Source organism: Equus asinus, chromosome 25, assembly GCF_041296235.1.
Source record: "Equus asinus isolate D_3611 breed Donkey chromosome 25, EquAss-T2T_v2, whole genome shotgun sequence".
Taxonomy (NCBI): Eukaryota; Metazoa; Chordata; class Mammalia; order Perissodactyla; family Equidae; genus Equus; species Equus asinus.
In genome coordinates this window covers 32258562-32285548 of record NC_091814.1, presented here as the reverse complement: position 1 = coordinate 32285548, position 26987 = coordinate 32258562, and the positions used below count along the sequence as shown (strand labels likewise).

At 36.7% G+C, this 26987-nt stretch overlaps 1 protein-coding gene across 4 annotated transcripts in view; it reads right to left on the bottom strand.

The window, feature by feature from the left end:
• Nucleotides 1–26987, bottom strand: part of SYT14 (synaptotagmin 14) — a 246837-nt gene that overhangs the window by 134981 nt on the left and 84869 nt on the right. For all 4 annotated transcript variants that reach the window (XM_070497485.1, XM_070497487.1, XM_070497486.1 and 1 more), the window contains one exon: nucleotides 26075–26290. In XM_070497485.1, the coding sequence (XP_070353586.1) occupies nucleotides 26075–26290 (216 nt within the window). The remainder of the gene's footprint in view (nucleotides 1–26074; nucleotides 26291–26987) is intronic.

Here is a 26987-nt window from a genome sequence, read left to right as displayed (position 1 = left end):
AAAACTCACTAGAGGGACTCAATAGCAGAGTAGATGATACAGAAGAATGGATCAGTGAGCTGGAGGAAAGACTAGAGGAAATCACACAAAGCGAACAGACAAAATAAAAAAGAATTAGACAGAATGAGAACAGACTAAGGGAACCCTGGGACAATATCAAGCATACTAAAATTCATATTATACATGTCCCAGAAGGAAAAGAGAGAGATGAAGGGGCAGAGAATCTACTTGAAGAAATAACAGCTGAAAACCTTCTTAACCTAAGGAAGGAAACAGACATCCAAGTACAGGAAACACATAGAGCACCGAACAGGATGAACATGAAGAGGCCCACACCAAGACACATTATAATTAAAATGTCCAAATTTAAAGATAAAGAGAGAATCCTAAAAGCAGCAAGAGAAAGGCAATAAGTGACACACAAAGGAAAGCCCATAAGACTATCAGCAGACTTGCCAGCCAAGACCCTACAGGCTAGAAGAGAGTGGCATGACATATTTAAAGTGCTGAAAGGAAAAAACCTACAGCCAAGAATACTCTATCCAGCAAGGTTACCATTCAGAATGGAAGGAGAAATAAAGAGCTTCCCAGACAAGCAAAAATTAAAGGAGTTTATCACCAAGAAACCAGTTTTATAAGAAATGGTGAAGGGACTTATTTAAGTGGGAAAGAGAAGAGCACAAACAGGGATAAGAAAACTATCAAAAAAAAAAAAAAACACCCAAAAAACCAGGCAATAAAATCACCAGTAAAGGCAAAAATACAATAAAGGTAGCAAATCAACCACCTATGAAGATAATATGAAGGTTAAAAGACAAACGTACTAAAATAACCTATTTCAATAATAAGGAGGTAATGGATAGACACACACAAAACAAGAGATTAGATATGACTTCAAACATAAAATGTGGGAGGAAGGGAGTAAAAGAGTAGAGCTTTTAGAAAGAGGTCAAACTAAAGAGACTATCAACTCAATATAGATTGCTATATATGTAGAATACTATATAGGAACCTCTGGTAATCAAAAACCAGAAACCTATAATAAGTAAACAAATAAGTAAGAGGAAAGAAATCAAACATATTACTAAAGAAAGCCATCAAACCACAAGGGAAGAGAGCAAGAGAAGAAGTAAGGAACAGAGAACTACTAAAACACCCAGAAGAAAAAGTAACAAAATGGCAATAAATACATATTTATCAATAGCTACTTTAAACGTCAATGGACTAAAACCTCCAATCAAAAGACACAGGGTGGCTTATTGGATAAAAAAACAAGACCCATATATATGCTGCATACAGGAGACACACTTCAGATCTAAAGACACTCACAAACTGAAAGTGAAGGGATGGAAAAAGATACTCCATGCAAATGGCAAAGGAAAGAAAGTGGGGATAGAAATACTTAGACAAAATAGACTTTAAAACAAGAACTGTAACAAGAGACAAAGAAGAGGACTACATAATGATGAAGGAAACAACCCAACAAGGGGATAGAACACTTGTAAATATCTATACACACAAAATAGCAGCACCTAAATATATAAAGCAATTATTAACAGAAACTAAAGGAGAAATAGATAGCAACACAATAATAGTAGGGGACTTTACTACTCCACTTAGCCAATGGATAGATCATCCAAACAGAAGATCAAAAAGGACACATTGGATCAGATGGACTTAGTAGATATATATAGAACATTCCATCCAAAAACTACAGAATACACAGTCTTTTCAAATGCACATGGAACATTCTCCAGGATTGATCACATATTAGGCCACAAAACAATCCTCAATAAATTTAAGAAGATCAAAATAATACCAAGCACCTTTTCTGACCACAGTGGTATGAAACTAGAAATCAACTATAGGAAGAAAATCAGAAAAGGCACAAAAATGTGGAGATTAAACAAAATGCTACTGAACAACAATTGGGCCAATGAAGACATCAAAGGAGAAATAAAAAAATACCTGGAGACAAATGAAAACGAAAATACGACATGCCAAAATCTATGGGATACAGCAAAAGCAGTTCTAAGAGGGAAGTTTATACCAATTCGGGCCTACCTCAACGAAGAAGAAAAATTCCAAAAAAACAATCTAACAGTGCACCTAAAGGAACTGGAAAAAGAAGAACAAAGCCCCAAATCAGCAGAAGGAAGGAAATAATAAAAATCAGAACAGAAATAAACAAAAGAGAGACTCAAAAAACAATAGAAACATTAATGAAAACACGAACTGGTTCTTTGAAAAGATAAACAAAATTGACAAACCTTTAGCTAGACTCACCATGAAAAAGAGAGAGATGGCTCAAATAAATAAAATCAGAAATGAAAGAGAGATATTACAACGGACATCTCAGAAATACAAAGGTTTATAGAGAATACTAGGAAAAGCTATATGCCAACAAATTAGATAATCTAGAAGAAATGGATAAATTCTTAGAATCACACAACCTTCCAAAACTGGATCAAGAAGAAATAGAGAATCTGAATAGACCAATCACCAGTAAGAAGATTGAAACAGTCATCAAAAACTTCCTAAAAAAGAGAAGTCCAGGACGTGATGGCTTCCCTGGTGAATTCTACCAAACATTCAAAGAAGACTTAATACCTATCCTTCTCAAATGGTTCCAAAGAACTGAAGAGGAGAGGCTTCCTAACTCATTCTAAGAAGCCAACATTATGCTGATACCAAAACCAGACAAGAACAACACAAAAAAAGAAAGTCACAGGCCAGTATCACTGAACATCGATGCAAAACTCCTCAACAAAATACTACCACATTGAGTATAACACTACATTAAAAAGGTCATACATCATGATCAAGTGAGTTTTATTCCAGGGATGCAGGGATGGTTCAATATCTGCAAGTCAATCAAGGTGATACACTACATTAATAAAATGAAGAATAAAAATCACATGATCATCTCAATAAATGCAGAGAAAGCATTTGACAAGATACAGCATCCATTTATGATAAAAACTCTGAATAAAATGGGTATAAAATGGAAATATATCAACATAATAAAGGCCATATATGACAAACTCACAGCCAATGTTATTTTCAATGGAGAAAAACTGAAAGCTACCCCTCTAAGAACAGGAACCAGACAACGATGCCCAATTCCACCACTATTATTTAACATAGTATTGGAAGTCCTAGCCAAAGCAATCAGGCAAGAAAAAGAAATAAAAGGTATCCGAATTGGAAAAGAAGAAGTGAAACTGTCACTATTTGCAGATGATATGATTTTTTATATAGAAACCCCTAAAGACTCCATTAAAAAACTTTTAGAAATAATAAATGAATACAGCCAAGTTGCAGGATACAAAATCAACATACAAAAATCAGTTGCATTTCTATACACTAACAATGAAGTAGCAGAAAGAGAAATTAAGACTACAATCCCATTTACAATTGCAACAAAAAGAATAAAATAGGAATAAACTTAACCAAAGAGGTGAAAGATCTGTACACTGAAAACTATAAAACACTGTTGAAAGAAATTGAAGAAGACACAAAGAAACGGAAAGATATTCCATGCTCTTGGATTGGAAAAATTAACATCGTTAAAATGTCCATACTTCCTAAAGCAACCTATAGATTTAATGCAATCCCTATCAAAGTTCCAACAACATTTCTCAAATAGAACAAAGAATCCTAAAATTCATATGGAAAAACAAAAGACCCCAAATAGACAAAGGAATCCTGAGAAAAAAGAACAAAGCTGGAAGTATCACACTCCCTGATTTCAAAATATACTACAAAGCTATAATAACTAAAACAGCATGGTACTGGCACAAAAACATACACACAGATCAATGGAACAGAATGAAGAGTCCAGAAATAAACCCACACATATATGGACAGCAATTGTTGACAAGGGAGCCAAGACTATGCAATGGAGAAAGAAGAGTCTTGAATAAATGGTGTTGGGAAAACTGGACAGCCACATGTAAAAGAATGAGAGTAAACCATTATCTTACACCATGCACAAAAATCAACTCAAAATGGATTAAAGACTTGAATGTAAGACCTGAAACCCTGAAACTTCTAGAAGAAAACATAGGCACTACGCTCTTTGACATCAGTCTTACAAGCATATTTTCAAGTACCATGTCTGACCAGGCAAGGGAAACAAAAGAAAACTAAACAAATGGGAATACATCAAACCAAAAAGCTTCTGCACAGCAAAGGAAACCATCAACAAAACGAAAAGACAACCTAACTATTAGGAGAAGATATTTTGCAAACTATGTATCAGATAAGGGGTTAATATCCACAATATACAGAGAACGCATATGTCTCAACAACAAAAAAACCAAAAATCCCATTAAAAAATGGGCAAAAGATCTGAACATAGGTTTCTCCAAAGATGATATACGGATGGCCAAAAGGCACATTAAAACATGTTCAACATCACTAACTAGCAGGTAAATGCAAATCAAAACTACAACGAGATATCACCTCACTACCATCAGAATGTCTATAATTAACAAGACAGGAAACAACAAGTGTTGGAGAGGATGTGGAGAGAAGGGAATCCTTCTACACTGTAGGTGGGAATGCAAACCGGTGTAGCCACTATCGAAAACAGTATGGAAATTCCTCGGAAAATTAAGAATAGATCTACCATATGATCCAGCTATTCCAGTCCTGAGTATTTATCTAAAGAACATGAAAACACAAATGCATAAAGATACATGCACCCCTATGTTCACTGCAGCATTATTCACAATAGCCAAGACTTGGAAGCAACCTAGGAGCCCATCAAGAGATGAATGGATAAAGAAGATGTGGTATATACAGACAATGGAATATTACTCAGCCATAAGAAATGATGAAATCTGGCCATTTTTGAAAACATGGATGGACCCTGAGGGTATTATGCTAAGTGAAATAAGTCAGAGGGAGAAAGTCAAACACCATATGATCTCACTCATAAATAGAAGATAAAAACAATAACAAACACACGCATAGAGACAGAGATTGGATTGGTGATTACCAGAGTGGAAGGGTGGGGAGGAAGAAAGGGGTCATTAGGCTCACATGTGTGCTGACAGATTATAATTAGTCTTTGGGTGGTGGGTGAACATGATGTAAACTACACAGAATTCTAAATATATTACAATGCACATCTGAAAGTTATATAATATTATAATCCAATGTTACTGCAATAAAAAATAAAAAACGCACAAACACACACACAGAATATGTCCTCCCTTAAAGTATACTAAATTTAAAATTTTTTAAATGTGTTAACTTGAAATATAAGGTTCTGAAATAAATGAACTTAAAATTAACTGCATTCAAAGCATCATATACTTTTTACAGAAACCTAATTAATTTGGGAAAAGCATTTACTTTGTATTTAGCACTATTTACATAAACAGATTTTTGTTTGACAAGGTTTTAAAAAACATTAGGAAAATATTTTGTGGTCTAATTTACACCAATGAAATTAACATCTATAATTTTCAGTGTATTAGAAACTTTCGATTGAATATGTGTAGCACTAAATCCTTCTATTATTTTAAAATCTAAATACCTGGGAAAAAATACAAATACTCAGTAAGAAGATGTATTGTTATGAAAGAGAATCACTTTCTGGAAATTCCAAGGAAGGGGAAAACTTTAAAGATATTTTTATCCTTAGAATTAAAATGTCTGAGCAGCAAAACAGCTTTAATATCAACACTTGTAGATCCAGAAAGAATAAATCTATCACATCTGTCAGAAGAAGCATCCTGATAAGTTTTGAAACTGAAACAAAAGATTCCTATGGCCTTGATTCACTGAAAGATTGTCTCCAACAACGAAAGGTTTCCACAAAAGGACAGATGTACCAGTGGCTTAAATGGGCAAAAAAAAAAATTGAGGTGAAATTTCTAAAGGATCTCGAAAATTATCTAAATTTATTACAGAGCTTCAGCTAGTAAAACACAAGGGTCTCTACATACATTTCTGTATTCATTAGCAACAGAAACCAACTAGAGCTACCATACACCGAAGAAAATAGATGCATAAGAAAAACGCAAGGATATACGTCACGTGATCCAAGAAATGCTTGAAATAAGCCTTTAAAGGGCATGAACCAGGACCCCTCCAGGGACCCAAAAGCAGCAGTTTACTCCCCTTCTCTTTAGAATACTGGATCAACCAACTACAGCCCCAGGGGTAAGATCATGAAATACACCCGTAACTGCTGAGGGTCCACCCCAAGAAATTAGAGATAGTTCCCAGGAAGGGGGAATTGCTTTAAATTGAGAAGCCAATATAAAAAGAATATAATATTTTATAAGACTTTTTTTAAAAAACACTTCATGTCCATATTACTGAAATCCACTTTATCAGTATTATCCGAATCAAAAATCTGAAATAATCTGAGGCAGATCTGAGTGCACTGTAGTATACAATAAATAAGCATCACTAAAATAGACTCTCTGGTTTTAAATACCATCTATATAGTTATGAGCCCCAAGTTCATATTCCAGCCCAGACCTTTCCTCTGGGTAATCAGACTCACACAGTGAACTATCAACTTGATCTCTTAAGTGGATATTTCAAATTGTCTTAACATGTCCACAAAATCCTTATTCCTATCCTAGTCTTTGTCATATCATCGTCATTGATCAACCCAAAACCCAGGAATCTACCCTAGATTTGTCACTTTCTGTCTCCCGCATATTGAATCTAGAATTTGTCGATCCTCATTCCAAAATATATCTCAAATCTCCCTACTTCTGTCCCCAGTGCTAGCACTGCAGTCGAGACGACCATGGTATGCCACTTGGGTTAGAGTAACAACATCCTCCAATAACCCAAATCCTGCTTTTCTAAAAAATGAAACCCTCTCTGTATGGTTAAGCTAACTGACTACACAGTCAGGCTCCTTTGTTTCATTGTGCTTTTGGTTTTCAGAAAATATGTTTTTAAAATTAATTTTGTCTTATAATTCTGTAAAATAAGGTTGGTCAGAGAAGTCTAGCTTCCATCCCTGCCCCCTCTACCCTGTTTCCTTCCACCCTCCATCATAGGTAACTATTTTTAAAGTTGTTTTTCCTTCTACTGGTTTTAAATATAAGCAAACAAAAACATATTCTCCCGTAGACAGACAAAAAGTAGTATAGTACACAGGTTTTTCTGCACCTTGCTTTTTGTTCCCACTTGACATAAGCTGGACCTCTCACAACAGCAATGTAAATATTAAGCATTCATATATTATATACACACACAAACATACACACACTATTCCTCTAGGAAATAATTTTTTGGTAAATTATAAGACTTCACCTAGTTCACTAATAACTAATAATCAAACCATAATCAGTGATCAGCTCAGGCCTGACATTCAGTCTACAGAACCAGTATAGCTTCGTTTTCCTCATTTGGGAACTTCTTTCAGGCTGGTTGGTGCCTAAGCAAGCGGCCACCACAAGTCCTAACTCTGGGACACCGTGAGGACCCTAGAGGGTTGATGTAAGGCCTCCTATCTGGCTCCCTCAGGAGCCCTGGGTCAGGGCTGTCTTAGCACCCCCCAGTACCCCAGGCCCTATCCTTACACCTTCCCACAGACACCAGAAAGGAGACAGCTTTGGCAATGGCAACCCAGTACACAAATGGTCAACGTCCATCTGGTCTACCCAAGTTGTAGCTACCCACTGCCTGTCTACATGCCCTCATGTAGCTCCTTAGGGTAACTGTAGTCTCGGTAGATCTGGCTCTGAAAGATCAAATGATTGCAGAGGGGTAGCGGAAGCCATGCAGGCACTCCTATAACGGGACAGAGATCATGGAGGCCTGGTAGTTTGAAGCTGGGGAGATGCCTGGACCGGGAACTCCTTTGTAATATTCTGCTGCGTTTCATAAATTCATTAAATGCCCAGCCAACACTGACATAATATTAATTTTATTAATGAAAATGATAGTTAACCTTTACCTATCATTTGTTCAGTGACTGGCATTGTTATACACGTTCGCTTGTTTGGTATTACATTGTCATCACGCTCATTTACTAGATAAGAAAACATCAGCACACAGAGGGAGATGGCAGAGTCAGGATTCAAACGTAGACAGCTTGACAACAGAATCCCCATTCACCACTTTCTTTCTTTCTCTCTCTCATCTATCCTGAAGGATTAATCTCAACCTTATTAAATATGACATTCCAATAAATTATTTTTGTGAATTTGATGTTACTAGAGATAGTGAACATACAAAAATATCTATTAGTACTATGCAAGCTAGAAAACATTTTCATATAATTCCTTGGTTCAGCAGAAGCTGATAAAGGATTCTGTACCATAAACAAAATCATTACTATTAAGAGAAAGTTTCTAGTTATTGAGACTACAAGGCAACTAATGATGACAAATTAAATGAGAAAATAACTGGAAGAGTTTGAAATTGTTCCCAATATCAAATTATGGCCCAGAAAAGCATACTGTTTGGCTAGTAGTAGCAGCAAACAAAAGATCACAGCAAAAATTTCTAAAAATAATTAAATTTTAAAATTACTGAGTAACTTGATAGTTTTTCCTACAACTTACACTCTTTGGTAATTAGTTTCATAGTATAGAAACTTTAATTTAGCTAGAGAATAAAATGAATGTATTCAACTTTTATTTACTCTTGATTCATATATTATCTTACCATACCAGTTGTTCAACATTTTTAATATGACCTCTGGGTCAGTATGATGCCCCCACAAATGTACAGCACCTTAAATTATTTATAGCACAATACAAAACACAAACATGCAGAAATCACATGCAGATTTCTTTTCTTTCTTTTCTTTTTTTTTTTTTGTGAGGAAGATTGGCCCTTAGCTAACATCTGTTGCCAATCTTCCTCTTTTTGCTCAAGGAATATTGTCACTGAGATAATACTAATCCTCCTCTACTTTTGTATGTGAGACACCGCCACAGCACAGCTTGATGAACAGCTTGTAGATGCACACCTGGGGTCCAAATTTGTGAGTCCTGGGCTGCCAAAGTGGAGTGTGAGAACTTAACCACTACATCACCAGGCCAGCCCCAGATTTCTTATTAAAAACATAAGCACAGAATGAAAAGGTCTCCCCTGAGCAGTGCAATTTAAGTCAGAATCTTGAAGGAACAGAGAATGCCAAAGAACATGGTAGAAAAAAGTCAAGTTTTAGAAAATTATTAAGACCAACCTTATCCGTAAGGAAAAATCAAAAACAGGCTAACTGTCAGTAACTGGGAACTACTAAATAAACCTGGTACACCTATGTAATAACATATTGTATAATTTGTATGTTTGATGGTGTAGCAGTATATATACATTGGAAAGGAAAGCTCTATTTCTGAGCAGAACAAAAGCAGATTAAACACATTAAGTAAAGTAGAAACCCATTTTGATTTGAAAATATAAAAGCAAAGAAAAATGTCTATAAAAGGATATAAGAAAATGGAAGCAATGGTTTTCTCATGGTAGGATTGTAATTTTCCTCCTTTGTGTTCATCTGTAATTTCTGATTTTTCTATAATAAACATGTATTACTTACACAATAAAAACACCAATAAAGAATTTATTTAGGTGTATAAGTTAAACATAAAAAGATTGTCACCTGTTACGTTATCTAAGGTATTTCAGTGGAGTGGTTCAGAGCACTGGCCCTGAGGACAGACGGCTCGTTTGGAATCCCGGCTCTCACACATACTTGCTATCTAACCTTAGAGAAGTTGCTTCAACTTACTGTGCTCCAGTGTCCTCATCTACAAAATGCCGACACTGATAGAACCTGTCTCTTAGGGTTATTGAGAAGATTGAATGAATTAATCTAGGTAAAGCGCTTAGAATGTGTATAGTAATGTTATTTATGGAACTGTAATTAACCTTCTATCAACAGAGCAAAAATGCAGATTTTCAGATTTCCAAAATATTTTAATCCACCACCTTGAAAAAGCTGTTCACTATAAAATTATTTTTTTAAAAGTTTAAGGTTATAAATATTTTCCTTATAGATTGCTGATGCTTAATTAAATTTATACTGAAAGAAGCATTTCCAAAGTTACCAATGACCAAAATCCCATTATACGTTTTCCCTTAACTACTAAAACAAAGTACGATGACTAAAAGATTGTTTAAACTGTAAAAAGCAAAGAGTTTTCTTCATAACTATCTAGACTTTAAATAAATACCAGACTAATTCTCAAATTATCTTAGTTTTGGTGGATGGCATTACCGAACCCCTCAGAAACTTAAATATAACCAAATTTTCTAAGAAAATTTTTATCCTTGTGAGTACGCATCAAGCAAAAGAAAAGAGATATGCCAAGGCATCAAAACACTGCTCAGCTTCTCAAGGTAATTTTTGACCCGCACATAGAGATTTTTAATGTAATTTATTTTCTCAAAGACAGGAAGTCTCAAAAGAAGAGCCCCACATCAAGGTTTCTTATATGAGAGATTTTTCAGAATTTTAAAATTACAATAGAACTTCGATTTCATTTCACCAAAAACTGACAATTCAGTTGACACTGACCTCTTTGAAACAGATACAGCAATTATTCAAGGTGAATGAGGCAAGAGGAGTAGGTACACGCCATGATGTATAATTTGTATAGTTATATCTATAATTCAACTTTCACAGTCTCTCCCCATTGCCCAATGAAAGTTGGCATTCATTCAGGTCTCTTTTCTTTTGCTTCTCAAAACTCAAACCGTGATTAATATCTGCCCAAACACTGGATAGACAGGACATGTCCTTCTCATATTATCATGTAAACAATTTAGTTCATGCTTTCATTTTCACTGCCTTTTTCTTCCCCCTTCCTTAACTCTTACTCTAGCTTGTACTATAGCAGAAACTGGGAAAAAAGGATATTTGAATATCTTCCCCAGAGTGAGGCTCAGTTTCAAGGCAAACTCCTTTTTTTAAAAAAAGTGCTAAACTTCAGGAGTGTTGCGCACAAGTTTAGAGAATATGTAAATAAACTTAGTGCAAATGCTTAGTTAAGTCTGTACCACATACAATGTGCAGAACGGGAAAGATGAAAGAGCAAAATGGGAAAACATTATAGGAAAATTAATTAGTTTCTAGTTATAGTCTCCACAATAAAGTTTTTAATAAGAAATAGCACTGCTACATTCTTCAGTTCCAGTTTTTTAAATAACTATTTACACTCTCTTTCAGAGTGATGGATTTTTCACTGAGCGGTACAGAGTATCATTTATAAAAAAAAATGAAAGGAGGATATATGAGGAGTTAACATTGCAAATAAGGAATCATGATTTCAAGTTTTAATACTCCGATTCACTAGGTTTTTTATTTCCCCCTTTTTCCTTTTTAACTTCTTTTTTTAGAAAGACAACAGAGGATTCTGGGAAGATGGCAGTGTAAGAGGACTCTGAACTCACCTCCTCCCACAAAAACAACAAATCTACAACTACCTGTAGAATAATTACCTCTGACAAAGATCTGGAAACTGAACAAGAAGCAGCACCACAACAAGGGACAACACTGACAGGGGTGGAAGAGGCAGAAATAAACCTCTGCTGAGGAGAAAAACCACAGCCTGGCCATAGTGCTTCATGGCTGGGAGCAATCCCCAAGGTACAAAGCTTTTCCTGGAGGATTGGGGGATCTATGCCACAACAGGCATCCCAGTCTTTGGATTCAGCACAACCGAGATGAAATTCCATAATACCTGGCTTTGCTGGCTTTGAAAATCAATGGGGAATACTCCCAGAAAAACTACTGAGCTTCAGAGAAAGAAAAGCCTGCTCTTAAAGGGCCCAGGCACAGATTCACCCACTCCAGAAACTGATACAAAAACACCAGAAAGAAAGGGCATAGTCCACTGGTAAAAGAGTCACATTTGCTAAGCTCTGAGCACAGCTCAGAAAGGCAGAAGGCAGCTGGGCTCACCTCCCCGTGGACTGAGGCACTGGAGGCAGCCATTATTGTGACCTAGTGCAGTTGTGCTGATACAGACGCTGGCAGATGCCACTGGATTTCTTCCTCTGGCCTGTTAGCGCAGAGGTTTTCCCCACCCACTAGAGCACTGATTTAATCCAGTGCAGCCAGGGCTGGCAGCCTGCCCCAGGGACTGGCCCTGCCCACCCACAAGCCCACAGGGAACTGGTGGGCCCATGTAGGTGGGGTATATGGGACCTCTGGAGAGGGGTGAGTGAGTCTGCAGGATGTGCACGTGCACAGGCCAGGACTGGTGGGGTGTGTGGGCCTGTGGGTGGTGAGGCATGTTGGCTGCAGCAGACTTGTGCTGCTGGCCATCTCTAACAGGCACACAGGGGATCTGCCCCACTTTCCAACTCTTGAAACAATTGCGTGCTGCTGTGCCTGGGGCTGGGCCCAACCATCTGCCCTCTTGAAAGAGCTGACAACAGCTGCATGATGCAGAGAGTCAGAGGCCTGCAGTAAGTGTGAGCCCCTGAGCCTAATAACCAGCCACACTGGGGGCCTAACTCACTTAACAGCAAAACAGCACTAGCTGTATGCTTTTAGACCTTGCAGTCAACTGTGCCAGGGTTGGTCCTGCCCCACAGAAGCTGCATATGGCTGAGCGTTATAAACCAGCTAGCCCAGAGGCCAGCCAAGCCTATCTGTGCACCCAAAGCAAAAGCAACCCCACCACCACAGAAGGGCACATGGAGTGCACACAGGGGACACTCCTGGAACATCTAGAATGGGTGACGAGAGGGAAGCACATTGCTGGGCCCCATAAGGCCACATTTCGAAGATATAGAGGCATGGCTGATCTGCCTAATATACAGACATAAACACAGAGAAGTAAGCAAAATGAGGAGAAAAAGGAATATATTCCACATAAGGGAACAGGACAAATCTTTAGAAAAAGACCTAAATGAAACAGAGACAAACAATCTATCTGATAAAGAGTACAAACTAATAGTCATAAGGATGTTCACTCATCTTGGGAGAAGAACAGATGAACCCAGTGAGAACTTCAACAAAGAACTGGGAAATATAAAGAAGGACCAATCAAAAATGAAGAATAATGGAAATGAAAAATTCACTAGAGGGAATCAACAGCAGAGTAGATGACAGAGAAGAACAGATCAGTGATCTGAATGGAAGAATGGAGGAAATCACCCAAGCTGAACAGGAAAAAGAAAAAAGAATTAAAAAGAATGAAGACAGTCTAAGGGACCTCTGGGAAACATCGAGTACACTAACGTCCATATTATAGGTGTCCCAGAAGGAGAAAAGAGAGACCAAGGGGCAGAGAATCTACATGAAGAAATAACAGCTGAAAACTTTCCTAACCCAAGGAAGGAAACAGACACCCAGGTACAGGAAACACACAGAGCACCAAACAAGATAAACCCAAAGAGGCCCAACCAAGACACATTATAATTAAAATGTCAAGAATTAAAGAGAGAATCTTAAAAGTTTGGAGAAAGGCAACAAGTTACATACAAAGGAAACCCCATAAGGCTATCAGCTGACTTCTCAGCAGAAACTTTACAGGGTAGAAGGGAGTGGCATGATATTTTCAAAGTGCTAAAGGGAAAAAACCTACAGCCAAGAGTACTCTACCTGGCAAGGTTATCATTCAGAATGGAGGGAGAGAGAAAGAGTTTTCCAGACAAGCAAAAACTACAGGAGTTTATCACCACTAAACTGTTCTTACAAGAAATGTTAAAGGGACTTAAGTGGAAAAGAAAAGACCACAAATAGGAATTATAAAATTACTAAAGGAAAAAAATCACTAGTAAAGGAAAATATACAGTCAAGGTAGTGGATCAACCATTTATAAAGCAAGTATGAGGGTCAAAAGACAAAAGTACTGAAAATATCTATCTCCATGACAAGAGGATAAGGGACAAACACACACAAAAGAGGTAAAATATGATATCAAAAACATAAAATGTGTGTGTGTGGGAACAGTGTATGGCTTTTAGTAAGAGGTCAAACTTAATAGACCATCAACTTAGATTGCTATTTACATAGGTTATTATATCTGAACTTCATGGTAATCACAAACCAGAAATCTATAATAAACACACAAAAAATAAAGAGAAAGGAACCCAAACACAGTACTAAAGAAAGCCATCAAATCACAAGAGAAGAAAGGAACAGAGAAGAACTACTAAAACACCCAGAAAAAAAGTAACAAAATGGCAATAAGTACACTCTTATCAATAGCTACTTTAAATATCAATTGACTAAATGATCCAATCAAAGGACACAGGGTGAGGCCAGCCTCGTGGCTGAGCAGTTAAGTTTGCACACTCCACTGTGGTGGCCCAGGGTTTCACTGGTTCCAATCCTGGGTGTGGACACGGCACCACTCATCAGGCCACGTTGAGGTGGCATCCCACATGCCACAACTAGAAGGACCTGCAACTAAGATATACAACTATGTACCAGGGGGATTTGGGGAGATAAAGCAGGAAGAAAAAAAGATTGGCAACAATTGTTAGTTCAGGTGCCAATCTTTAAAAAGAAAAATAAAGAAATAGCCTTAAAAAAAAAGATACAGGGTGACTGAATGGATAAAAAAACAATAAGACCTGTATATATGCTGCATACAAGAGACGCACATTAGACCTAAAGACACTCAGAAACTGAAAGTGAAGGCATGGAAAAGATACTCCATGCAAATGGAAATGAAAAGAAAGCTGGGGTAGCAATATCTATATCAGACAAAATAGACTTTAAAATAAAAACTGTAACAAGAGACATAGAAGGGCACTACATAATGATAAGGGGAACAATCCAACAAGAGGACATAACACTTGTAAATGTCTATGCCCCCAACATAGGAACATCCAAATATATAAAGTAATTATTAACAGACACAAAAGGAGAAATAGTACACAATAATAATAGGAGACTTTAACACTCACATCAATGGATGGATCATCCAAATAGGAGATCAATAAGGAAACACTGGCCTTAAATGACACATTAGACCAGATGGACTTAGTAGATATACACAGAACATTTCATTCAAAAACTACAGAATACACATTCTCTTCAAATGCCCATGGACCATTCTTTCAGATAGATCACTTAGTCCACAAAACAAGTCTCAATAAGTTTAGGAAGACTGAAATAATAGCAAGCATATTTTCTGACCACAATGGTATGAAACTAGAAATCAACTACAAGAATAAAACTGGAAAAGTCACAAACATGCAGAGATTAAACAAATGATACTGACCAACTACTGGGTCAACAAAGAAACCAAAGGAAAAATTAAAAAATACCTGGAGACAACTGGAAATAAAAATACAACACACCAAAATTTATGGGATACAGCAAAAGTGGTACTAAGAGGGAAAGTATCTAGCAATACAAGCCTCCTGCAAGAAACAAGAAAAAGCTCAAATAAACAATCTACCAATACATCTAAAGGAACCAGAAAAAAAGGAACAAACAAAGCCCAAAATGAGTAGAGGGAAGGAAATAATAAAAATCAGAGTGGAAATAAATGAAATACAGACTGGAAAAACAATAGAAAAGATAAATGAAACTAAGAGTTGGTTCTTCAAAAAGATAAATAAAATTGACAAACCTTTAGCTTGACTCACCAAAAAAAAGAGAGAAGACTCAAATAAATAAAATCAGAAATGAAAGAGGAGAAATTATAACAGTTACCATGGAAATACAAAGGATTATAAGAGAATACTGTGAAAAGCTATATGCCAACAAATCGGATACTCTAGAAGAAATGGATGAATTGTTAGAATCATACAACCTTCCAAAACTGAATTAAGAAGAAATAGAAAATCTAAATATACCAATCCCTAGTAAGGAGATTGAAACAGTAATCAAAAACACCCCAAAAACAAAAGTCTAGGACCAGATGGCAAGGAAGCCAAGAACATACAATGGAGAAAGTCACTTCAATAAATGGTAATGGGAAAACTGGACAGCCATAAGCAAATAATGAAAGTAGACCATTATCTTACACAATGCACAAAAATTAACTCAAAATGGATTAAAGACTTGAACGTAAGACCCGAAACCATAAAGCTCCTAGAATAAAACATGGGCAGTACTCTCTTCAACATCTGTCTTAGCAGTATTTTTTGAATACCATGTCTCATTAGGCAAGGGAAATAAAAGAAAAAATAAACAAATGGGACTACATCAAACCAAAAAGCTTCTCCACAGCAAAGAAAACCATCAACAAAACAAAAAGATAACCTAACAACTGGGAGAAGATATTTGCAAATCATATACCTGATAAGGGGTTAATATTCAAAATATATAAAGAGCTCATACAACTCAACGACAAAAAAAATCAAACAACCTAATTAAAAAAAGGCAAAGGATCTGAACATTTTTCCAAAAAAGATAAACAGATGGCCAACAGGCACATGAAACAATATTCAACATCATTAATTATTAGAGAAATGTCAATCAAAATTACAATGAGATATCACTTCATACTCGTCAGAATGGCTAAAATTAACAAGTATTGGAGAGGATGTGGAGAAAAGAGAACCCTCATATACTGCTGGTGGGAATGTAAACTGGTACAGCCACTATGAAACACAGCATGGAGATTCCTCAAAAAATTAAGAATACAACTACCATGTGACCCAGCTATTCCACTTCTGGGTATTTATCCAAAGAACACGAAAATACTACGTCAAAAAGATACTTGCAACCCTATGTTCACTATAGCATTATTCACAATAGCCAAGACTTGAAAACAACCCAAATGTCCATTAATGGGTGAATAAAGAAGGTGTGGTATACATACACAATGGACTACTACTCAGCCACGAAAGGATGAAATCTTGCCATTTGTGACAATATGAATGGACCTTGAGGGATTATGCTAAGCAAAATAAGTGAGATGGAGAAAGTCAAATACCATATGATTTCACTCGTAAGTGGAAGATAAAAACAACAACACACACATAGATAAAGAGATTAGACTGGTGATTACAAGAGGCAAAGTGGGGAGAGAGGAGGGTGAAAGGGGTAATAGGGCACATGTGTATGGTGACAGATGGCAATTAGTCTTTGGGTGGTGAACATAATGTAGTCTACACAGAAACCGAAATATAATGATGTACACCTGAAATCTAATGTTATAAACTAATGTTACCTCAATTTTAAAAAAAGAAAGACAAGTGATAATTTAGAAACTTCTAACTGTAAAGAATCTTCCTAGTGGTCCACTAACTGTAGATTAATTTAGAATAATTATCTCTTTAAGACATAAATTCACCCTAAAAAATGACTTAATGGCTTTAATCAGATTACATTAGGCATGAGGTGATAGGAGGAGAGGGGAATTTCAAAATAGAAGACTCAGTCTATGGTCCTAAGAAATTCTGAGTCTAATGAGGAAGATTTTGATCTTACCTAGCCTGTTCTGTTAACTGATATTTCTTGACTTCCTTTCACTCACTGTCTACTTCACTGTCCTTTTTCCTTGGGGAAAAGGTACCTTCGATGAAACCATTTATGTAAGTCTAGAAACATACAGATGTATACTTCCTATGAACAGTTTGTGTGTGTATATAAAGTATGAAAACAAAGACTGGAAGGGTGTATACAAACTTATAAAAACGGTTGCCTCTGGGAAGGGGGAAGGGATCAAGATAAGGGAACATCTCGTTTTCTAACAGGTTAAACTTTGGAAGGGAAATGTAATCACATATTTCCATATAAACTTTTAAATTACAGTCATAAAAAATTTCTGGAAAAAAGTATGTTAAAGATTAATGGTGGTTGATTCTGGGTGGAATGAACAAGAGGGAAAGCCATTAACTTCTTTGTATTTACTGTTCAAGTTTCTACCAGACCATCAGTACGGTAAGCTGCAGGTTTTTATTGGCTGACTAGTTTACGCTCACCAAACATGCTCATATTCACAACAGCTGCCTTCTTACTGCTCCTGGAACTATTCTTGAAAACCATACTGGTAGCAATAACTTTACTGCTGAAACTACTACAAAGACTTAAAATATTAGGTGGGGCTTCCTAAATTTCCTATCACATACTCTAAAGCAGAGGTCTACAGTCAAGAGTTCTATCAAAACATTAAAAAAGAACAATAAAACTAAGGTGTGACACCACAGGCACATATAGCATGCTGCCTGTACATATCCTCTTGCTCTTGGTGTGGAATTCTTAATGTGATCATATCTTGAGATGACAGGAGGCTAGTTCTAGATTCCTGTATCCTAGATAATTGGAAAAGTTCCCATAGGAACCAAATCCTAAAGTCTCTCATCTTATCTACGTGAATTCTTTTTTTTTTTTTTGAGGAAGATTAGCCCTGAGCTAACTACTGCCAATCTTCCTCTTTTTGCTGAGGAAGACTGGCCCTGAGCTAACATCCGTGCCCATCTTCCTCTACTTTATACGTGGGACACCTACCACAGCATGGCTTTTTGCCAAGTGGTGCCATGTCTGTACCCGGGATCCGAACCGGCGAACGCTGGGCCGCAGAGAAGCAGAATGTGCAAACTTAACCGCTGTGCCACCAGGCCAGCCCCTCTAAGTGAATTCTAACAAGAGTCCATCATAGTGAAGTTTTGTAGTATCTCAATAAACCCATTCTGGCTTTTTTGGAATAAACCTAGCAGGAATAGTGACAAATCACTAGTATTTCCCCCAACTTTCTGTATTGGGTTCTAAGGATAAGAAGTCTGCATACAAACCACTTGCAGAAAGGCTGCCCAAGTTTTTTGGCTAAATACAGCAGGCATAATAAGTGCTTCATATCTGAGTTTCAGACCAAAACCCCAGGGATTTCTCAGTTGTATGCTTTTCTTTTCCTAGGTGGCCAAAATCTTCATGGGATTCTCTTAGAACAATGAGACAGCATCCTTAGAGGAAACAATAGTTTCTTTATTCTTGTACAAGGTAGGAGAGTACCTGCTATAGCATATTAGAGTGTTCAAGCACCTGAGCTCTGAAACCAAGTGAACCTGGATGTGCATCCCAGCTCTTCCACGGTGTAAATGTGGGCATGCTAATGTACTTCTCTAAGATGCTGCTTTTTCCAAAAATGGGATTATAAATAAATAACTGAATCACAAGATTTCTGTAAGGATAAAATTAAATATTCTATACAAAGATTTTAGCAGTACCTGAAAGACAGTAGAAATAAATGTTACTATAGCCACATTAATAAACATCCCTCTGTTGTGAGGGCTCCTTCATCTCAGGGCCTGCCCACTGAGCTGTCCTCCAGACCTCCACCTCACTCCAAACAAGGCAGGGTTTTCCTGGGCTTCAGAGTTGACAGCCATGTTAAGAACAGCCTTTAGAAGTAGCTTCAAGTTTTCCATTATATCTCCTTAAAGAGACCATCTCACATCCTAGAATACAAATAGACTTGCCTCCCTCATTAGGGATAGCTTCCTATGAGATCTACCTTGTTGATAAACTTGAACTTACAGCAAATACAGATATTCAGTCAGTTTAAACACCCACTGTTGCCCTCAGATAATAAGATTATTGTCAGTCCACTTGTCACTCTATGTAATGCTCCCTAAATGTATCTGAGACTGACGCTCTGCAGGCTCTGCTAACAGAAACCTGTGGATGATGTGTCAGGTCCCAGCAATTGCCAGATTGCTATTAGCATTATTCCTCCACTTACCAGACATGCTTCAACCCCTAGCAATGGACACAGCCCATGTTCAATTTTTGGTGTATCTCTTATCTACTCACTTGGTTACCAAATAGTTCTTTTTAAGAGCATTGACCTGTTCTTTTGTTACAAACACTTACAGGCCTCTTAGTAAAGTTGTATAAATTGTATGATCTTAGTAAAGTTGCACATCCCTGGGTGTCAGCTTTGTGATCAATTAATTAAGGATATCTTTGATGTTTATCATTTAATTGCTATCATTCTAGCTACCCACTATCAGACAAGTATCTCAGATAAAAAGAAAAAAATTGTGAAGGATCTATACAGATTCACCATGGAAAACACAGCAATCCCACCAACTTCTTTTAAGATTGGCAGCGCACACACACAGGTGTTCAGGGCCACTGTATATGGCTGAGGGGGATGCTGAAATACAGCCTGTGTTGGAGCTGCCAAATCTTACCCCTGGAGGAAGGGATGCCTTTTTCTTCTCACACAGGTCCTACCTGCTCACTGAACTGTATTCTCACAGCACACTGTCTGCCCTAAGGTGGTACCTTTTTCTAGTTCATCCACCCAGCAGGCTGTACCTTTACCTAAATTGCAGAGACTTCTCATCATATAGGTCACAGGTGGCCTGCAAAAGCAGTATTATAAAAGAAACCTACTCTACTGCGAGCAACTGATCTCATCACATAAAAAGATCTCCAAAACACAAAGATGCAGGAAAAGTCTTCAAGATAATTTCTCTTCTGATTGGTCGCATTTAAAGCACGCACACATACACGCACACAGAATTCTTCAGAGAACTGTTCACGAACAAAAACCTGAAATCAAAGAAAAAGTTTACCAAAAATCTAAATAAACCTTGTAATATACATAATTTCAATATTTGAAGAAAAAACACTTTTGAGTCAAAGCCATCTGGAAAATACAGATTTTCTTTTGTACTTACTTTCTTCACAAAGAAATTGTGGCAATTAATAGAAGAATTTTATAAAGCAGTTAAAATGAACTTAAAGAAAATATAAACAAAAAGAATTTATTACTTTTTTTTTTTAAAAGATTTCATTTTTTTCCTTTTTCTCCCCAAAGCCCCCCGGGTACATAGTTGTATATTCTTCGTTGTGGGTCCTTCTAGCTGTGGCATGTGGGACGCTGCCTCAGCATGGTTTGATGAGCAGTGCCATGTCCCCGCCCAGGACTCGAACCAACGAAACACTGAGCCGCCTGCAGCGGAGCACGCAAACTTAACCACTCAGCCACGGGGCCAGCCCTGAATTTACTACTCTTAAGCATTAAATTATCTTAAAAGTAACATTTAAATAAAAGGAATTAAGAAAAATGTTTTAATGCCCCTAATTTTAAGATAATATCAAAACTAATAGCATGGAATTTGCGAAGTAGCCATACTAAAGAGAATGACAGGTGTGTGGGTATATATGGGCTATATACCCCAAGATATAAGTGATGCTGAAAATTATTCCTTAACAGCATTTTAAATTAACTCACCCAAAAAAATAACGTCTTATGATTTAAAATACAGCTATGCCACAATATGTAAATATAGTTGGTAATCTCTATGGTGAACCAAGAATGAAAAGCTACAAATAACAGAAAGATATTCTAATAATTTTACACTAAATTTGTCCTTCATATAAAATCATCTTTAATAGGCTTCTCCTATCTAATATAAAAATGGAAAGTATTAATTAGCATGAGTGGAATTTGAGACGCTGGTCTATCCTACAACTTAAACAAGTATCCACAACCTACTATTTAATTCTGAAACCTTTTTAAAATAAGAGGATTACCAGAAAATGCCCTTAATTTTAACAACACAGTAAAAATAAATTAAAATTGTGAACAAAGTAAATTTGATAAATTATTTTCATGTTTATTTTTCCTAGAAAAATTTCTTATAGACATCATCCTCTTTTGTAGCTCAAAAAAATGGAAGATTAATATGGCCACCTAGAGGAGAAAACATGATCAACAAATAAGCCATCACATTCTCTTACCTTTTATGGAATATCTGTATTTCAGATTTGTAACATATAAACTGTTCTAAAGGACCCAACTGAATGGGTTAATCATGCAGGAAACAGACTTGGGGAGAATACGAAAGTGGCAGTGACGACCTAACCGAAGCTAAAACAACCTTTATTATGCAGTGGACTTGACAAATACAGTTTTTATAACTTACTGTGCGACTTCAGGTTAAAAATTAGTTATTCGATCTAAAATCTCTTTCTACTTCTGTAAAGCAGTATAATCTTACCTACTACAGTGCGTTTCAGTGAAGATTAAATATGTCGATGTGTGCAGAAACTAACAGTCAAGTACAGTAGGAGCTCTGCAAGTTCTTACCGCCTGGTCACAAAGTTCTCCTGCACTGGTCTCTCCTAATCCCTAGTCAGGCCCTCCTTGACCCTCTGCTCTCACAGATGTTTCTAATATTGGCTGTTCCAAAGCTTCTCTACTGGAATTATCCAGAGTGTTGAGAAATGGACTAATGGTTCCTTATCAGCACTAATGAGGTAACAGCATGTCATGTAAAAAAATGAACATTTAAAAATGTTTCCCTCTACCTTGTAATTCCCTTTAGTTACCTCAACCCACATTAGTCAAATCTCATCTTTATAAATTTGCAGAATAATATGCAGAATAAAAGGTCAGAGTTGTAAAAAGAAGCATAATCTACTCTATTCATCCCTTTACTTGTACCTTAGGAAAACGAACCAAATTCTACCAAGAGAACTGTACTCAGTAGTCCTCTTAGGTGACCAGCTATGAACTGAGCAGTATTTCTGCTGAGTCAGCTATGCAGAGGCACAACCATGTGGTGGAGACTCAAATGTGTATTAGAAGCAAATGCCCCTCCTTCCTGATTATACACCAGAGAAGGCTTCACTATTGTTGGGTTGGAGGGAGAAGGTGAACTCTTGGCTTACAAACCCCTTCAACTACCTCTCTGTCTTGACTCTGAGAGTTGATAAGGAGAGAGTAAGCGGTAAGAAAGTACAGGCAGCAAATGTACACTTTCTTATCACTTATTCTTCCCTCAATCACATTCAATCTAACATTATTCTATACTACTAAAACTTAAATTGCAAGTAATTGATCAACTTCTATTGGACAAAGGGGCTTGTTTGAATTCTCATCCTTCCCAATCTCTCTGCAGCATTCAAAACTCTCCTTCCATGGTTGATAAAATACAATACATATTCTTATGATTCTCCACTTTATCACTTTTACTTTCTCTTTACACCCTTAATTCCCCTGTTCAAGAAATGAAATATTTCTCTTATCTTTTCTCTCTATACATTCTCCCTCGTCAATTTAATCCATGCCCATGGTTTCTATCTCTAAGGATATATGATCTGAAAACCTCTCTCCCTAATCCCATTCATGATTTCAAGATCCATAGCCATTTCCCACTGCTTAAATATCCTGCTTCATCGCATATATAAAACCACTTTTGTCTGCCACCTTTCACTACTTCCAACAAAAAAATAGATCCCTCTCTGGATTTCCTATTTACATGAATGACCTCAGCATTCTCCTAGCTACACATGCTGGAAACCAGTGTCATCTTTGACACTTTCTTCCTTTTTTCCAAGTGTTCCAAATACACTCAGTTCCTAAATCCAATAAACTGCATCTCTCTAATGCCTCTCCTACCCTCCTACATGCCCACTGCCACTACTGTAATTCAGATTTTTACCATTTCCCACAGACTACTCCAAAGACCTCCTTAACTGGTGTCTTTTCCTATAGTCTTTCTGTTACTAAATTAATCTTTCTAAAGCACATTCCCAATCACGGTTCCTTGGTGAAAAACTTTTAGTGAGTTCTTAGTGGCTAACAAATTAAATCCAGACTTCTTATTCAGGGAGGCACTGTGGGCTTCAGATCTCATCTCTCTCTCCATTTTATTTCCTACCCCTATACATCCTATAGTCATTTACCAACACAGACTGAGACCATCCCTACATCTACCAATTCTTTGTCCCTAAATTCACTGCTAATGAGGATCTCATCATTGTTTATCTAACTCGTCCTTTCTGCCTCCAGTAGCTCCTACCTCCAATTCATCTCTGTTACAATAGTTAAATAATCTTTCTTAAACATATTGACCTAAAAGTGCCACAGTGTCCAACTGAAAAACCTTTCAGGGATCTACATTTCCTGTAGACAGCATCCAAACTCCTATGCCTGGCATTTAATCCTATTACCCGCCCCTTCTCCAAACACAGATCCTAAGGTAAGGACACTGAAATACACTCTTTTGCTTTCATGCAATCACCACTTCATGGTTGTTGAACTAGTTCTCACTCAAGTCCAGTTCACCTAGTCTGTGAGGACTTCACTAGACTTCCCCATATCCTCAACCTCCCAAACAAAGTCTGAGTCACCTCTCCCTCTGTATTAATATAGAACTTTGTTCACGTAACTAACAGACCTCTTATCCCATTATATTACACATATACTCACTAGACTTCCTCTTCCAGTCTGTGGGCTCTTTGAAAGAAGTTTGTTTTATTCATCTTTATATCCACAATATCTAGTATGGCACATAAAAGGCTTTCAATAAATGCTTATGAAAGAAATAAATCTAACTTCAAAATGCTTAAAATCAATCTACCCTGCATGTTTTATCAATAATTTAGAGTAGAAAAGGTGGAAAAGTACAGGTGGGTCCTAAATATATAGGTAAAATGAAATGAGAAGGTGATTCCAGGGCACTTGTACCAGTCAGAGGTTTGGGCTAGAAGAGAAGAGCCGCTGAGGTTATGCTTCTCTCCTCACCGCTGCTCCCACAGACCATAGAGCCATGCTAGAATAACAGGACTACAGGGAAGAAGCAATCAAGACAGCAGAGGAGCGTAGAGAGTGGGAGGAAGAAAGAGGGAGCAGGGAAAAACAAAGTCCTAAACAGAAGCTGCAAAAAGGAAAGTGTCTAGGGTTGCAGATTATAAACTCAGGGCCTGCTCATGACTGCTTACTAGCACCACCATCACCGTTTTCACTACCCTTACCTACAACTCCCATTTATCAATCACTTATCTATCAGGTGCAGACACTATGCTAAAAACTACCACATACATCATTTAATGTTCATATGACAACCCTATCAGGAAGGCATTATCCACATTTTAGAGACAATGAAACAAACTTCAAAATAATGAAGTATACTGCCCAAGGTTGAGCCAGAATGTGAACAAGAATCAGGCTTCAAAACCCATTCTCTTTCTGCTCTACTATTCACGTGCTGGTGCTGTAGATAAGTTGGGGACTGCCTTTAATGCTCTGCATTGTTTAGTTATCTTTGTAAGCACATGTCTTATTTCCTCTAGTTCTAGAAAGGTATTTTTCAGGGTACAGCCCACGTCTAATATTTTTTATTTCTTCCCCAATATCTCACAATGAGCCTTCTACAGTAATCACTTAGTATTCGATTAACTTATGATACCTATGTACTAGCAAAAATAAAAAGGGAGGTACATCAATCTTCACTTAGCCTTAAGCCAAATACAAAATAGATGATTTAGCTCCTTTGACAACTGTATGTGCTGGGATAAGACTTTAAGTCATCAACAGTAACAGGCCCAAAACACCACAACTATAAAAATTAAAGATAGTTCGTGTTTGGTATAACAAGAAAAATGCTATCTAAGATATATGCTCTTTTCTTTACATCTGGGTATAAAGATCATAATTACTAGGAGCAGTCCATACGTTGTATCAAGCACATGAACAACTTACTTAAATGTGGAAATAAATATGCTTTAATTAATGGCAAAATATTTTTTATTTCTCTTATGGAACGATGTAAAAACATGTGAGAGTGGAATTTTATCTTCTACATAGGCTGAGTTCTAAAGCCAATGTCAGCACATGAGGCAAAATGCAAAAAAAGCAATTAGAGACAAAATAATCCTTAGAAATTTCTTGAATCGCCTTCAAAGGCACAGTATAAACTAGCACCAGCTCTCAATACATTTATCTCAGATGGTTTTTTTCTCCCACATAGGACAGATCACCATTTCTTCTGTGTGTAACATGAAATATTTGGCTCATGTTTAGGGGCCATATTGAATGAAAAAGCATGCATTTATACACTGGAATCATATTCAACATTATGAGATACTTTAGACTGTATCAGTTCCTATAACAGATATTTAGGAAATGATTCCATCTGAGAGAACAGCAGATTCACATCTTCCTTCTCAAACTTGTTAGGCAAGTCTTCATTGTGCAAAAACAGCTAGAATTACTATTGTATTTAAATTATTTGGTGTTTTGCTTTTGGGTGTTTGGGGTTTTGGCTAAAGTTCAAAGATCTAAATTTGAATAAATTATATTTCCAGAAATGTGACTCTACTGTATGTGCTATGTTTATTGTGCAAAGAGATGCCTAGAAGTTCAGACACAAATAATCTAATACCACAGTGTGTCATCTAGAAAAACAAAATAATTAACTATCTTACCTTCATCTATTGATCCTTCACTACTGTATCCATCATACTCTGCAGATAGAGGACTATATTTTTGTCTTGTTTCCCAAGTATAGTTCTTTTGTCTAGAATCTGCCAAGGGTAGTCTGGAATTGTGTGTTCTGGATAAGGCCTCATGATATTTACCCAGTGCTTCATCTTCACTTTCAGAGGATGAACAATGCTCATCTTTGTCCATGTAGGAATTATCTATTTGGAATAAGGAGAAGAAATCAAAATTTTAATGCAATAAAGAATGATGAATTTGCTACAATTTTTATACATTACATATACATATTATATATAATACATATGATTTCATATATATCCATATACATACAAACACACATATGTATAAATATATATGTATACACACACAACCTGAATTTTGAGCTTTAGAGAATTAGGATTTTTTCATTTAAGAAGCCCAAGACTTAGATTTTTATGTTTTAATAGAAAAAGATTGGTTTGTATATTCTAATTATACAAATAATGTTAGTCACAGAGATTTTCCAACCATGTTACAGATAAAGGAAACACTAATAGGGCTCGTCATCTTACACTATTTTTTTAAAGGCTCAGTAACACACAAAAGAAATTTTAAGGACTGCCAGTAACTATGGACCTGATTCAAACAATTCACGTCAGAAGAGACATTTTTGGTTATCATCCTGGCCAAAATTTTGAAAACTGACAATGCTTAGTGCTAGGAGTGGAACAGAGAAATGAGCAGACATACTATTGGTGAAATTATTACTAGTACAACTTTTCTAGAGAGCAATTTGGCAATACATATCAAACTTTTAAGCCTGCATAGTGTTTAATCCATTTCTAAGAATTTACCAATTCTAAGAATTCATCCTAAGAAAATAATTAACAGGTAAGCAAAGATATATATTTGAGACAA